This window comes from Physeter macrocephalus, chromosome 4 (assembly GCF_002837175.3).
Source record: "Physeter macrocephalus isolate SW-GA chromosome 4, ASM283717v5, whole genome shotgun sequence".
NCBI classification, from domain to species: Eukaryota; Metazoa; Chordata; class Mammalia; order Artiodactyla; family Physeteridae; genus Physeter; species Physeter macrocephalus.
This window is the reverse complement of record NC_041217.1, coordinates 136,395,053-136,408,952: the sequence shown is the minus strand read 5'-3', so window position 1 is coordinate 136,408,952 and position 13,900 is coordinate 136,395,053. Positions and strand designations below refer to the sequence as shown.

The following is a 13,900-nucleotide window of genomic DNA, read 5'->3' as shown; positions in this document are numbered from 1 at the left end:
TGCCCCGGTCCGGGAGGATCCCACATGCCGCGGGGCGGCTGGGCCCGTGAGCCATGGCTTCTGAGCCTGCGCGTCCGGAGGCTGTGCTCCGCAACGGGAGAGGCCACAACAGTGAGAAGCCTGCGTACGGCAAAAAAAAAAAAAAAAAAAAAAGAATGATTCCTACAGCTATACTACAGGGAGCCTTAGCATCTGATATACATGCTAAACTGTTGAGAAAATGTGTACAGTATAAAAAAAATTAATACCTGTGCTTTATTAAGCATCTATCAAAGAAAAGGTAATGTAGAGGGTGTTTTATAGATATTGTCTCATTTCATATTAGTAGGTACTTGGCCAGCCTTCTTTTCTTTTTTCTTTCCTTTTCTTTTCTTCCCTTTTTCTTACATTAAAAAAAATTACATTGACCAAGTTGTATCCTCAGGGACTATTAGAAGATAAGAAGAAATGTTCATGATATATTATTAGGGAGAAAGAAAACAAGATGTGAAACTATAAATAGTAATTCCAATTACACTACATATATGTGTATGATTCATACACATATACACAAATGTATATAAAAATACAAAGAGAGAGTGTTAGTTACACGTAAAAATGCTGACACTGATTTTTCTTTTTGTGGATAAGTTTAATTTTCCCTCATACTTTTCTGTACTTTCAAAATGTTTACAATGAGCATTTTTTGAATTCTATAATCAGGAAAATAATTAAATTATACGTCTTAAATGCATAAGATAGCTTGTAAACCTCTTGCTAAATCATCTGTTTTTCTAATATTTTATATTACTTTTTAAAAAAAGAGACATAGACTACATGGAGACCAGAATCTGGGAACAAACAATGTTCAATTTTGTATGTTTTTAAAGGCTATTTAATAACATAATTTTCTTATTTTTCATATTAAAATTTTTCTCAATTTCTTTCTTAGTTTTCTCAATGAAAAACCTTCTTTAAAGCATTTAAAATCATCAATCTCTTTGTCATACCGCTAAATGTCAATATCTAGTCACATATCACTTTTTTTTTTTTTTTTTTTTTTTTTGCGGTACGCGGGCCTCTCACTTTTGCGGCCTCTCCCGTTGCGGAGCACAGGCTCCGGACGCGCAGGCTCCGCGGCCATGGCTCACGGGCCCAGCCGCTCCGCGGCATGTGGGATCCTCCCAGACCGGGGCGCGAACCCGGTTCCCCTGCATCGGCAGGCGGACGCGCAACCACTGCGCCACCAGGGAAGCCCACATATCACTTTTTATAACATTTTCCCTTTAAAGTATTTGGGGGACATTAATAGAAATTTCAAGAATGAATAAAATCAGCTTTTTTATTAATATATCATCTTTCACCATATTCATCATATGGTGAAGTATATAAAATTTATTTAAAAATAAAGTAGAAAATTTATAAAATCTGAGTGACAGCACAATTTGATGATTTTGTACTTTTATTTTTGCAGGCATTGCACAGTGAAGATACAATTGAATAAAATATGATATGCTCAAAAACTGTACAACAGGGGCTAGCAAAATACCTCCCCATAGGAGATGCTCAACAAACATTTGCTAAATGATTGACATGTCCTCCCAATAAATAAATGCAGTGAGTCATCAGTGTACCAAGTAATGTACCAGTATATGAATAAAAAAATATGTTTACCAGAATGACTGTAATCATTTCTTCCTCTCAGTCATATCAAACCCACACTATTTAAATTAAAATGCTTGCGCAGTACCTTGAGTTTCATCATGGAGTCTTGGCATAACTTGTCTCCCCGAGCTGCGGAAACCTCATCAATACCGATCAGTTTGGCCTTGTACCGGACCCCTTCACCTTTAAACCTCTTTATCAAAGTGGCTTCACTGCGATCCTGACCTAAAAAGAGAGAAATGCAGGATTCAGATATGTAGGTGTTCAGGCCCCACTGGCTTTAAATATCCGCAGCTCCAGGATTGGTTCTCTGGTTCGCCTACATGCTATGAAAGTCAAATCACCAGACCACGGACAAAAGAATGGTAAGACTCCTGTATGCAAATTCTGGCTCTATCCTTTTAAATCCTCAGGCAAATTACACAATTCTCTCCGAGACTCCATTTTCTCAGGCAGAAAAAAAAAAAAAAAAAGAGTTGAAAATAACCAATCCCAAAGGGGCATTAAGATAAATAAACATGATGACACGTATAAAGTACCCAGTACGGATTTTGATACACACTAGGTCATCAACAAACGATCATCACCCACTAGGAGTTTATGTCTGACATTCTTGTTAGAATAGTATTAGCCCTGAGCCTCTCCGGCATTTCCAGCATCTAATGTGACTTTGGCCCGGGTCCAAGACCCTCCTTACACCCAATTCCATGGGCTGTTTTATAGTGAGACTCCAGAGTAATTGCTTTGTATCAAGCAGTGACTCGGGGGCAATTATCAAAAAATGATTTTACAATGTCTCTTCTGCTAACTCATGCGTGTACAGAAAGAGGCTTCCATACTCCTTGGTACGGTATGCCCACACCTCGTAACAGCTTTCTCAATAAGTATTAGCATAATATTTTGCTGAGACACATCAACCAGAAGTTCAAACACATCCAAATAAAATGAAGACAATAAAGTTACTGTGAACGGAGCACATCTTTCTCGTGAGATGTTTTATAAACTTTACCCCCTCTTCACAACGACTCAACCATATCCATTTCCCAGATGACAAAGATGAAGGTCACAGAGTTCAAATAGCTTGTCCACGTTCACATAGTCAGGAAAAAAAAAAAAAAACACATATGAATTCAAATCTCTAACTTCGGCAAACTCCCATCAAAGGAGTCACAGGTTGGGGCATTGCTCATGTGGTTCTTAAAGCCTGGAATGCCCTAGGCTTCTGATAGTCATCTCCTGGAATATCATTAACTTCAACTTGTGATACCTCCTCTATCATGCCTTCTTTCATCAGTCTGACACTTAGACCTGAGGACACTGGAGATAATTCAGCCCATTTCTTCTCTCCACATAATGGACAAACTGAGGCCTTTCCATTATGTGGGGTTGAGAATTATTTGAGGACACACTTAAAATAGAAAAAAAAAAAAAAAAAACAACAGCAATAGCTAACCATCATATAATGCTTTTCTATTGACGAAACATGGCTTGCATTTCATTCATTTATTCATTCATCCCTTACTGAGCATCGCTTCTGTGCCAGATGCTATTACTCACTGGCAACAGATGAATGAGACAAAGTCTATGCCCTTAGAGGCTCAAGTTTCTGATGACTGCAAACAAAAATGTGTAGTGCATTATGCTAGATGTATAAGAAGGTATAAGCTTTAGAGCCAGACATCCTCACTTCAAACCACGGCTCTCTCACTTGTAAGCCAACTAAACTATCTGCCAAGCCTCTGTTTCCTTAACTGTTGAATGAAGATTAAATATCTACTTTAGGAGTTATTATGAATAGTAACTTAAATGAGATAGTATGTGCAAAGCATGGATTCACATGGTAAGTTTTTCTATAAATGGTAGTTGTTGCCCCTGTTATCAGCTCAGTAAAAGAAGCACATAGAGGATACAATGCTGAGAGCAGGAAAACACAAAAGAAGGACGTCTGCATAGTTAGGCCTGGAACTGTTGTCCCCAAATCCCATTTGGTATTTTTTCTACCGCATCCTTGCTGACTTCTAGCATATTAAACTTCTTGAATTACTTTCCATAAAGCAAATATAACACATGGATGATTCGTCTGAATGTGTAATCAATGTAAAAATTAAGCCTCCGGGATCAGTGAGGGCAGATGTCAGAGACTAAGGCTAACAACAAGGAGAACATTTGCCATGATATACCCTATATGTACAGACATCTAGCTGGGGGCACCACAGGTCACCTCTCCCTGCATTATTATGCAATATTTGGTAGGAGTGGCCTATGGTTTGATCTATTTCTTGGGAAGGTTATCTTACTCTACCTTATTCTATCGCAAATACCATCTCTGCCTCTTCAATTCTTGACACTATTTCAGTCACTAATAGCATCCCTTTCACTATTTGGAACTTCCTCCAAAGTTTAATAACAATACCAGGTAGGATTTATCATGTCCTGTACAAAGCTCATTATATGCACCAACTTGTTTAGCCCTGGAAATAATCCTAGAGATAGGTACTATTACTTAGGTTTTATAGACAAGGATCTATATTGAAGGTTTGAGAGGGCAAGTAATTTGTCCAAACTCACTGAGTGGGACCTGAACCCAGATCTGCCTGATGCCAAAGCCCAGGCTTATGGTTTGCTTGTGTTCTGTGTCTTCAATCCTGTTCTCTTAACCACGATGATTAACTGCTTCTCATCTATCCGACTTCCCTGTGAAGCCCCATCTAAACTTCTACCAAAACTCACCTGGCCCAAATCTGTTGATATTTAATACACTGGCAGCATTAAAACTCCATTGGAGAGATGGCTTGAAAATGGAAGAAACAGCTTCCAGCCTCCAGGTCATGTCCGAAAAATGTCCGTAAGTCAGATACAAAGACAGCCTTAAGAAACATTTGTCAGGGCACAGAGCTCTGTTGAGGAGCATGCTTCGTAAGAGGAAGCAGAGCCAGATCAGGTGAACAAGGGCAGAGATTAATAGGAAAATATTAGGTCATTTAGAGGAAAGTAGAGAGCCCAATTTAGATTAGGACCCAGGGCCAAGCTAATTTGTATGAAGGGCACTTATGCAGTAGATAATCTGGTTTCTCATTAAATGCTCCACCATTAAAAGGGTAATTTTTCATGAGCACGTCTTGAGCAAGGTCTCAAACATATAAGTTAAGAAATAAATAACAGAGATCAGAGCCATAACGCTGTTCCTTCAGAGGCACATACGACTTGAGAGTGTGAGGGAGAGTGTCAATCTTCATGCATCCTAAGTTATCATGAATCCCCAGCCTATTTTGCTGAAAGCACCACTGACCCCCCGCTTCAGGATGGACAGGAGAAAGGTCATGTATTTAAGGAAAATCATCTATTATCGAGCATTTACGATACCAGTCAAGAGTTTTACATGCAATCTCTTATTTAATCCTCACATCAGCTCTCTGAGTTAGTCTCTGTCATGACCCCTATTTTATAGAAGATGACACCAATGCCCAAGGCCAAGGGCATCGCCTGAATTTTTTTAGATAACAGCTTTATTGAGATTTAATTCCCATACCATTCAATTCACTCTTTTAAAGTGTACAATTCAGTGGTTTTAGTACATTCATAGAGTTATACAACCATCACTGCTAGCTAATTTCATAACATTTTCATCAACCCAGAAAGAAACCCTGTACACATTAGCAGTTATTCCCCATCTTCCCCAAGCCCACAAGCCCTAGGCAACCACTAATCTACTTTCTGTCTCTATAGACTTGCCTGTTCTGGAGGCAAACTACATTTCATATAAATGGGATCATACAATATGTGGTCCTTTGTGACTGGCTTCCTTCACTTAGCATCACATTTTCAAGATCATTCCATTTAATAGCATGTATCAGTACTTTGTCTTTTTCTTTCTGAATAATATTCCATTGTATGGATATACCACAACAGCTGATGGACATTTAAACAGTTTCTATTTCTTTGCTATTAAGAATAGTGCTACAATGAACATTTCTGTACCAGTTTTTACATAGCCATATTTCTTCAATTCTCTTAGGATTATACCTAGGAGAGAAATTGCTGGGTCATATGGTAACTCTGTTTAACTTTTTGAAGAACTGTCAAGGTGTTTTTCCAAAGTGGCTCTACCAGTTTAGAATCCCACAAGCAAAGTATGAGAGTTCCAGTTTCTCCACCAGCTGTTCTTGCTGCATCTCTTATTGTCTTTTTTTCTTTTTTTAACTTTAGCCATCCTAGTAGGTGTTTAGTGAAATCTCCTCATGGTTGCATTTTGCATTTTCCTCAGGACTAATGACACAGAGCATCTTTTCATGTGCTCATTGCCCATGTGCTTATCTTCTTTGGAGAAATGTCTATTCAAATATGACAGCCTGAATTTGAACCCAGGTCTCAGGCAAAATGTCATGCTTTTACTGCTTAGGCAATGGAGTCTCCTGTGACCTGTCATAGCACTTACTACTTCTCGCTTTGTGTCACGGCTATTTGAATAGATGTCTGATGGAGCCTACAGTAAACTGGCAGATAGCTTTCTCTTAAGACAAGTACACCACAAGCACACACACCTCGCCTGATCTTCTCATACCATGTCCCATTTAATCCTCCAGGGTTACTGGAAGGAGGCATTGCCATCATTCTATGGATGAAGACACTAAAGCCAGAGAGGTAACTAAAGTTATTTCAAGCTGAGCTGTGAACAGAGCTTCATCCTGTCGTACTCTGAGGCCTGAGCTCCTCCACTGGGTGGCATGAGCTCTGGGTTCAGAGGACCTGAGTTCAAGTCCCACCTCTCCCACCCCTCCCCTAATTGTGTTGCCTTAGGTAAGTTCCTTTACACGTCTTCCACGGCATCATTCTCTGTTCAGTGCAGATAAGAACAGTTGCTCCCACATAGGGTCATTGTTTAGGTCAAAGAAATGACACACAGACAGCATGTAGGAGAGTGACAGGCAGACAGTAAGAGCTAGTCAATGTTGGCCATTGTTATCTAGGTGCTCATCTTCCAGTTTGTCTGGGACAGCCCCTGTTTATACCTTTTGTCCTGACGCTATTATTACTAGCACCCCTCATTACTCTCAAACGTATCCCAGTTGGGATGGTGAATTGTGTCGTCACCCTAATTATATTATCACCGTCTTTACACTGCACTGCCTCAGAGTGTTCTTTGTGCAAAGGCACTGTGCTAGCTTTCTGTGGTACCTAGGTAAGTGAAAAGTGTCTCTTCTCCTGTCTGGAAGCCACAGTTCAGAAGGAGACACACATAGCTTTACAAAATATGACCAGGACTGTGAATGTCATATAGAGCTGAGGGGAGGAGGAATTGTTTCTGTCTGGTGAGGAGTGGATTAGCAACAGCTGCAGAGTTGAGATGCCGTTTGAGGGAGGCTGGTGAAAAAGCAGGGATTCAACAGGTACAGAAGTAAGGAAGCTGCTTTCTAGAGGAACGAAGATTACGGTAATATTCAGAGACAGTGAGTAATTAAGTTAGACTGAGTGTTTCTCAATCCTAACTATGTTTTAGAATCATCTAGGCAGCTTTTATAAATATCACTCCACAGATTTTGATTAGATTGATTTGGGGTAAGCCTGAGACAATCGATGTGCTCGCAAAGCAACTGTGTTCCAACACATGGATTGAGTCATGCTGACAAAGGCTGGAGGGGTCTAATCATGAAGGGCTTTGGAAGCCAAGCTAAAGCTTCTGGGCTTTGTTCTTTAGGCCACAGGAGCTACTTATGTTATGGTCTGTTGGGAGGATTAGATTAAAACAACAGTGTAGCAACATTTGGGGAAGTATGAAGCTCTCATTGATTGATTATTGGTTGATTTATCATTCACTTATATATATATATATATATATATATAGTGAGTGCTCACTATAAGTTCTAAGGTGCTAAAGATACAGCAGTGACCAAAATATATAAATATCCCTCTACTCATGGAGCTTACATTCTAGTGGAAAAGTCAATAGATTATTGCAGTCATTTTCTAATTCTAGTTTAATGAAGAATCACCTGTTTAAAACACATATACACACACACACACACACCACACAGACACAAAAAACCACATTCCTAAATCCCACCCATTGATATTCTGAGCCTAGTGGGAGGGACACACGTAGACTGAGTTGATTCAGACATTCGTAATTCTGGAAGCTCACCAGGAACAGCAAGGGGTCGAACAGCAACCTTTTTATGTAGAAAATTTCTCTGGAGGTGCTATTTCTCAAACTGGGTCCTCAGAATGAGAATTTCAAAACAAAGTTTTGATTTGGGGTTTTCAAATTGATAATAATATTTTAAACATGTTACCAGTTCACAAAGGATAAAAATCAGTAATAATAAAAGACATTATGCAGCAAAGGTATTTTCATAGAGTTTTCTTTGTTTTCTTAAAAGCCCAAGACTTTATTTTTATTTTTATTTTTTCTTTAAGACTTTCTTTTTAAATGTTTTCAAGGGATCTCCTTAAGTGGGAGAAACACTGTTCAGTTGCATTTGTGGCTGGCTGGGTGTACACGCCTGGGAGACAGGGAGGGCCTGAGGGGCACCACCTTATTAGTGCTTTCCTACTCACATCAGAGGAAAGGAGCCTAAGCGGAAGGGTTTGAAGATTTCTTCCCTGGTGCACTGGCTTTACTAGGTTCCATAAACAAACAACAGTGATGAACAATCACTATAAGGGCTGCTTTGCCAAGAATCTTAATCCAAAACTCTCCAAGTAATCTGAGAATTGAATTTTCAATATACCACTGATTGGGATTCCAAAGGAGGAAGATACAGGGTTTATGCCTGGAAACCACACCCCATGGAAGAAAAGCAGTGACTGGCTGGGAAGTAAGGAGGCCTGGATTCAAGTGTGGTCTCTGTTCCTATACCTTCACCTATGTGATTATGTGTAAGTCCTTTATCCTCTTGGAGGCTCAGTCTCCCCATGTACCAATGAACACTCATAGAGAGAAAATGCTCTCCAGATATCTCTGAGAGCTAACCGACTATGACGACATTTAAAACTAATATTTAGAGACTCTAACCATGGCCAGAACTGTATGCTGTGCTTTGTAGAGCTCAGTTTACTGTTAAGGCAATCGTATGTGGGCCCTATCCACATATTTTATTTTTTTTTATTTTTTATTTATTTATTTATTTTTAAAATATTTTTAATTTATTCCAAATTTTAAAAGTCGGTAATATACTTTTATTTATTTTTATTTTTGGCTGTGTTGGGTCTTCGTTTCTGTGCGAGGGCTTTCTCTAGTTGTGGCAAGCGGGGGCCACTCTTCATCGCGGTGCGCGGGCTTCTCACTGTCGCGGCCTCTCTTGTTGCCGAGCACGGGCTCCAGACGCGCAGGCTCAGTAGTTGTGGCTCACGGGCCTAGTTGTTCCGCGGCATGTGGGATCTTCCCAGACCAGGGCTTGAACCCGTGTCCCCTGCATTAGCAGGCAGATTCTCAACCACTGCGCCACCAGGGAAGCCCCCTATCCACATATTTTAGATCCAGAGCCAGAAATTCAGAGAGGTCATGTTGTTTAAATTGATTCACCTCGGTAAGTACTAGAGCCAAGATTTAATCCCAGGTCTGCCCGAGTCCATAGAAGCAGGTCTCCAGGGCATTTTTTCTTTCTTTTCTTTTTTTTTTTTTTTTAAATCACATCTCTATCAGTAAAAGATTTTTGAGCATACAGCTCTAAAATAGGTGTATTTCTGTATAACTAAAATGAACCTCCTTAAATATCCTGCAAGGCCCCCATAAATATGGTCCCTGTTGAACCACCCTCCCTTTTACTTTTCACATTCTTGCCACAGTGGCCTTCATCCAGATCCTCCAACAAGCCATGCTCTGAGCACACTGTGCTCTGCAGTTTTACACCTGCTGTTCTTTGGGCCTTGAAGTCACCACCCTTCCCTATCCTCCCCCATTCCCTCACCCCTCCCCTTCGACACCTGAGGTCTCAGCACAATGCCATGTGTCCAGGTTTCTCTATCCCAGAGATCTACCTGGGACGTCCCCTCTGAGATGTGTCCATAGTGTTCTCCTGATAATCCCCCTGCCTTCTTGCAACAAATTAATCTCATTTGTAATAATCCATTTAAATTCCTCCTTCTCATTCCTCTGTAAGCTCCAGAAAGGCCTGGACTGTGTTAGATTTGTTAGCCAAGGTATCCCCGGAGCCTGGCATTTGCCTAACAAATAGACACATTTGCACTCAATTCGCTCACAGCATCTATCACAGCACCAGGGCACCTCACTGACTTTGTCTTCATGCCTGTCTCCTCTACATGTTAGCTCCCTGAGGGTGGGGGCAGGGATTGATTCATCTGTGTTCTCTGAACCTAGCATGGTGCTTGGCATAGAGTGGACCCACAGTTCCCAGCTGTATTGAATAATTCAATACATGAATGCATTTATTTATTTATTCAAAAGAGGCTAGCGGACTCCCAGAGCCTGGATCACACTGGGAAAGTGTACAGGGTCACTACAAACCCCTTCCGTACAGACTTCATCTCAAATCCATGCCATGAGTGTGATTCACTAAGTCTTCAAGGAATAAAAGTCCTAATGGGATAAAGTAAATGTCACACCTGCAGTTAGTTCACTGTTGACTGCACTTCATGCCATTAGGGAAGAGCGGTTCTCAGCCTCATCACAACCTGCTCATCTCATAACCCGGGAAATGACTCTGAATTTAAATGGAGACAGTCCCCAGGGCACCGAGTAAACTCCCCATTTTGAAAAGGCCTCAAGGATGCTGTCAGGAAGAACACCACGTCCCTGTCTTAGAGCAGAAGGCACTGCCAGCGTGGAGGTCCCACACTGGGAGTGACCTTGCAGAAACTTCAACAAAAACAAGCCCCTCTGTCAGAAGTCAGGAGCCCAAAGAAGCAGGCAATTAGCATTTTTCATGACACTGAGGCAGAGAGCCCACAGAATCGACTGGAGTCGTAATCAGTCTCCCACTCCAGGCTGTTCACTAAGGATGGCTAATGGCCAAACAAAAGAGATTTCACACCCAAGACTGTTCTCTCTTTACCTCCCCCACTCATCCCAGATAATGAGCATGGCCACAGAAACCCACACAGGAGCCAAGATTGTTTTTTCTCATGTGGGCAGTCTGGCTGTGGATCCTTTAAATTCTTTTAACTTTTGACAGTTACATTATTTTCCTGTCTAGTAGAGGTCAACATCAAGATATTCCTTATATCAAGCTGAGTATTCACTCCTCTTTTTTAGATACTTAAACATCTAAGGAAGTGTCTTAGCTGAGGCTGCTGTAACAAAATACCACACACTGGGTGGTTTAAATGACAGGCACAGATTTTTCATAGTTCTGGAGCCTGTGAAGTCCAAGATCAAGGTGCTGGCAGATTTGGTTCTGGGTAAGGTCCCTCTTTCTGGCTTGCAGATGGCTGCCCTCTTGCTGTAGCCTCACTTAGTGGAGAGAAAGAGCATGTGAGAGAGCTCTGATCTCTCTTCCTCTTCTTATAAGGGCACTAATCCCACCAAGGGGGCCCCAACCTCATGACCTCATCTAACCCTAATTACCTCCCAAAGGCCCCACTTCCAATACCATCATATTGGCAGGTAGAGCTTCAATACATGAATTTTAGAGGGTGTGGGGGGAGGAGACACAAACATTCAGTCTGTAACAGGGAGGCTAGAATGAGGAAGGAGGAAGAAAAAGCTGGATGATATCTGAAAACAAAGATGTCTGTCCCATTTCCACATACTGTCTTATTGAAAAGTGAGAACAACCTCGAAGGCAAAGACTGCATCCCATTCAGAGGAAGAGGGGACAGAAGCACAAGGAAGTAGGGTCAGCGGTACAAGGCCATGTTGCCAGTGAGGGGCGCGGTTGCCTAACGCTGCAGTCAGAAGGCGCGGCAGTAGCTCTGTGACCACCTGTGTGTGTGTGATTCCGGGAAAGGCGTTTAACTTTTGAGTGTTAGATTCTCCATCTGTACAAAACTATAGTTATTTGCACTCCTCTCTAGGACAGTTAGAAGAATTACATGAGACAATACACATTTTGCTCTTAGCACACTCCCTGGCACATGGCAGTCTTTCAATAAATATTTACTGCATTCTTCCTCCCCAAATAATATATTTCACATTAAGCACCAGTGGCCCAAAGCTAACCATAGCAAAGTCATACTGCATTAGTAGTGATGGTCCCAGCTGTTTGGTAATTTTTTTTCTTTTTTTTTTTGGTTGCCTGGGAATAAGGGTGCAATTAGGAACAGGATGTTCCTTCCTGAAGGCTATAGGGAGATCACCTTATGAATTATTAACCCAGTACCCAAACTGAGACATCCTCCCTCCTTCTGCATATCTCTCTGAATTACTAGGCCATCCATCTTGATGATAAGAAAATCTCAAAGACGCTTCCCCCCACCCTCATCCCCCAGCCTAGCCAACATCATTCTATCCATTGCTGAGAGACCTCTATTGTCTGTTAGGTTGTCCAATGTAAGAACAGATTGTGGGGGGAATTTCAGGGCTCAGGAGCAGAGATAACTTATTTTACTTAGAATTCTATCTTGCCGTTATCCAGGTGTTGATTTGCAATGGACAAGAAATCATGTATGCTGACTGTGTAGGGGAGAATGCTGATTTTTGTGTAATTAACTAGCTGGGTAGTGGGCAGAACAAGGTGAATGACACACTTAGGGGGCTGCTAAAAGGCACTTTTATGAACATGGTTGCTGTCATCATTGCTAAAAGGTAAACTAATTCAAAGGCTAAAATAATATTCAACCTATGACTCATACATACATTTTCTTTAAAAGTTCTCCTCTCTGGTACTTCTGGAAAGAACTCTGTATAAAGGGTATCTGGCATCCATGGACACCTTTCTATAGAAAACCAAGTCCTAAGATTCCAGAGATTCTAATGTGATGGCCTGGCAATCTGCATTTTCAAAGTCTGGCCAATGATTCTGAGGCAGAGTCAGATTACGAACCACAGAAGTACAAGGCAGGATCCTTTGGTGACCCCATATGTGACCCAATTCTTATGCTCTGACAGTTGGGCCTTCTTTCATTTTCCTAGTAGACAAAGGTCTGTTAGTATTTGTTTGGTTCTTCTTTTCTGCCAGCTGTTATTTAACTTTAAAAATCTATTATAAAAATTGTATGGCATCATTAATAAGCTCAACAACAGAAGAAAACAATCATTGGCCATGTCATGCCACCCCAACAGATCCTTAGACCAACAATTTCCTAGCACTGTCCTTTCAAACACCATTTTAAAGTTTCTGTGAAGGGAAACTGAAGAGACTACCATGCTAAGTAAGTGTGGGGTGTGCATCGTGCTCTATGTGGTGACCCCTGGTGCAGGAGAGCACGTTGAGGCAGGAAGGACTTAGGCCCGGGAATCCCCCTAGCTGGACTGTAAGCTCCTGGGGGGCTGGCATTGTCTTCTGTTGTCCTCTCTGTGCATCTCAAACAACTAGGACAGTGCCTGGCATTGAGTGGGTACTCAATAAATATTTGCTGAAGAAGGAAATATACTGAGTAAGGGAAAGTGCTCTCACTTTCCTTACCCAGAGTTTCCAACACCCTCCCCCAAACATATAGACATAGCATTTTCTAACTTTGGAAAGTCAAGTTTAAGTTTTCATCATGGTGTCCAAAGTCTCAGGTGCTATTAAACAGGCTAGTGGCACTACAACCCCTAGCAACGTTTTTCGAACACAAGTCAGATATCATAGAAAAATAGCCAATCATACCTCCATGTAAGAGGAAGAAGCCGTGAGACAGAAAAAGGGAGAAACCTTCCAGTGTTAAGGTTATAAAGACGTCTATAACCCTCCATTGCCGAGTCCTTCTGAAGTCTTCCATGAAGGCCTAGGAGCTTGGTATATCCTGCTAACTTGGACCTGTCAAGGACTAACCAGCCTGGCTTCTAATCTGCAGCTTTCCTTGTTCACACTTGCTTACCGGGAGCCTGAGGATATGGCGCACACCATTCGCTTTCTCAGGTCTCTGTATGGCTGGGCTTGGGTCTTTTTCCTAGTGGCCAAGGGCCAGAGAAGGTAAAGCCAGTATGTGCTGCCACTAAGGGTGTAAGGGAATGCACCAGGTGTGCAATATTTTATCTCATGGTGATGCCACAGTGCAAGGCACAGAATGGGCTTTAAACAATATGCACGGGCTTCCCTGGTGGCGCAGTGGTTGCGCGTCCGCCTGCCGATGCAGGGGAACCGGGTTCGCGCCCCGGTCCGGGAGGATCCCACATGCCGCGGAGCGGCTGGGCCCGTGAGCCATGGCCGCTAAG

The 13,900-nt window shown here is 41.7% G+C and overlaps 1 protein-coding gene across 2 annotated transcripts in view; it reads right to left on the bottom strand.

Moving 5' to 3' along the window:
* The window catches only part of DAB1 (DAB adaptor protein 1), a 294,648-nt gene that overhangs the window by 157,641 nt on the left and 123,107 nt on the right, over positions 1–13,900 (bottom strand). For both annotated transcript variants that reach the window (XM_028488109.2, XM_055083962.1), the window contains exon 2: positions 1,730–1,869. In XM_028488109.2, the coding sequence (XP_028343910.1) occupies positions 1,730–1,869 (140 nt within the window). The remainder of the gene's footprint in view (positions 1–1,729; positions 1,870–13,900) is intronic.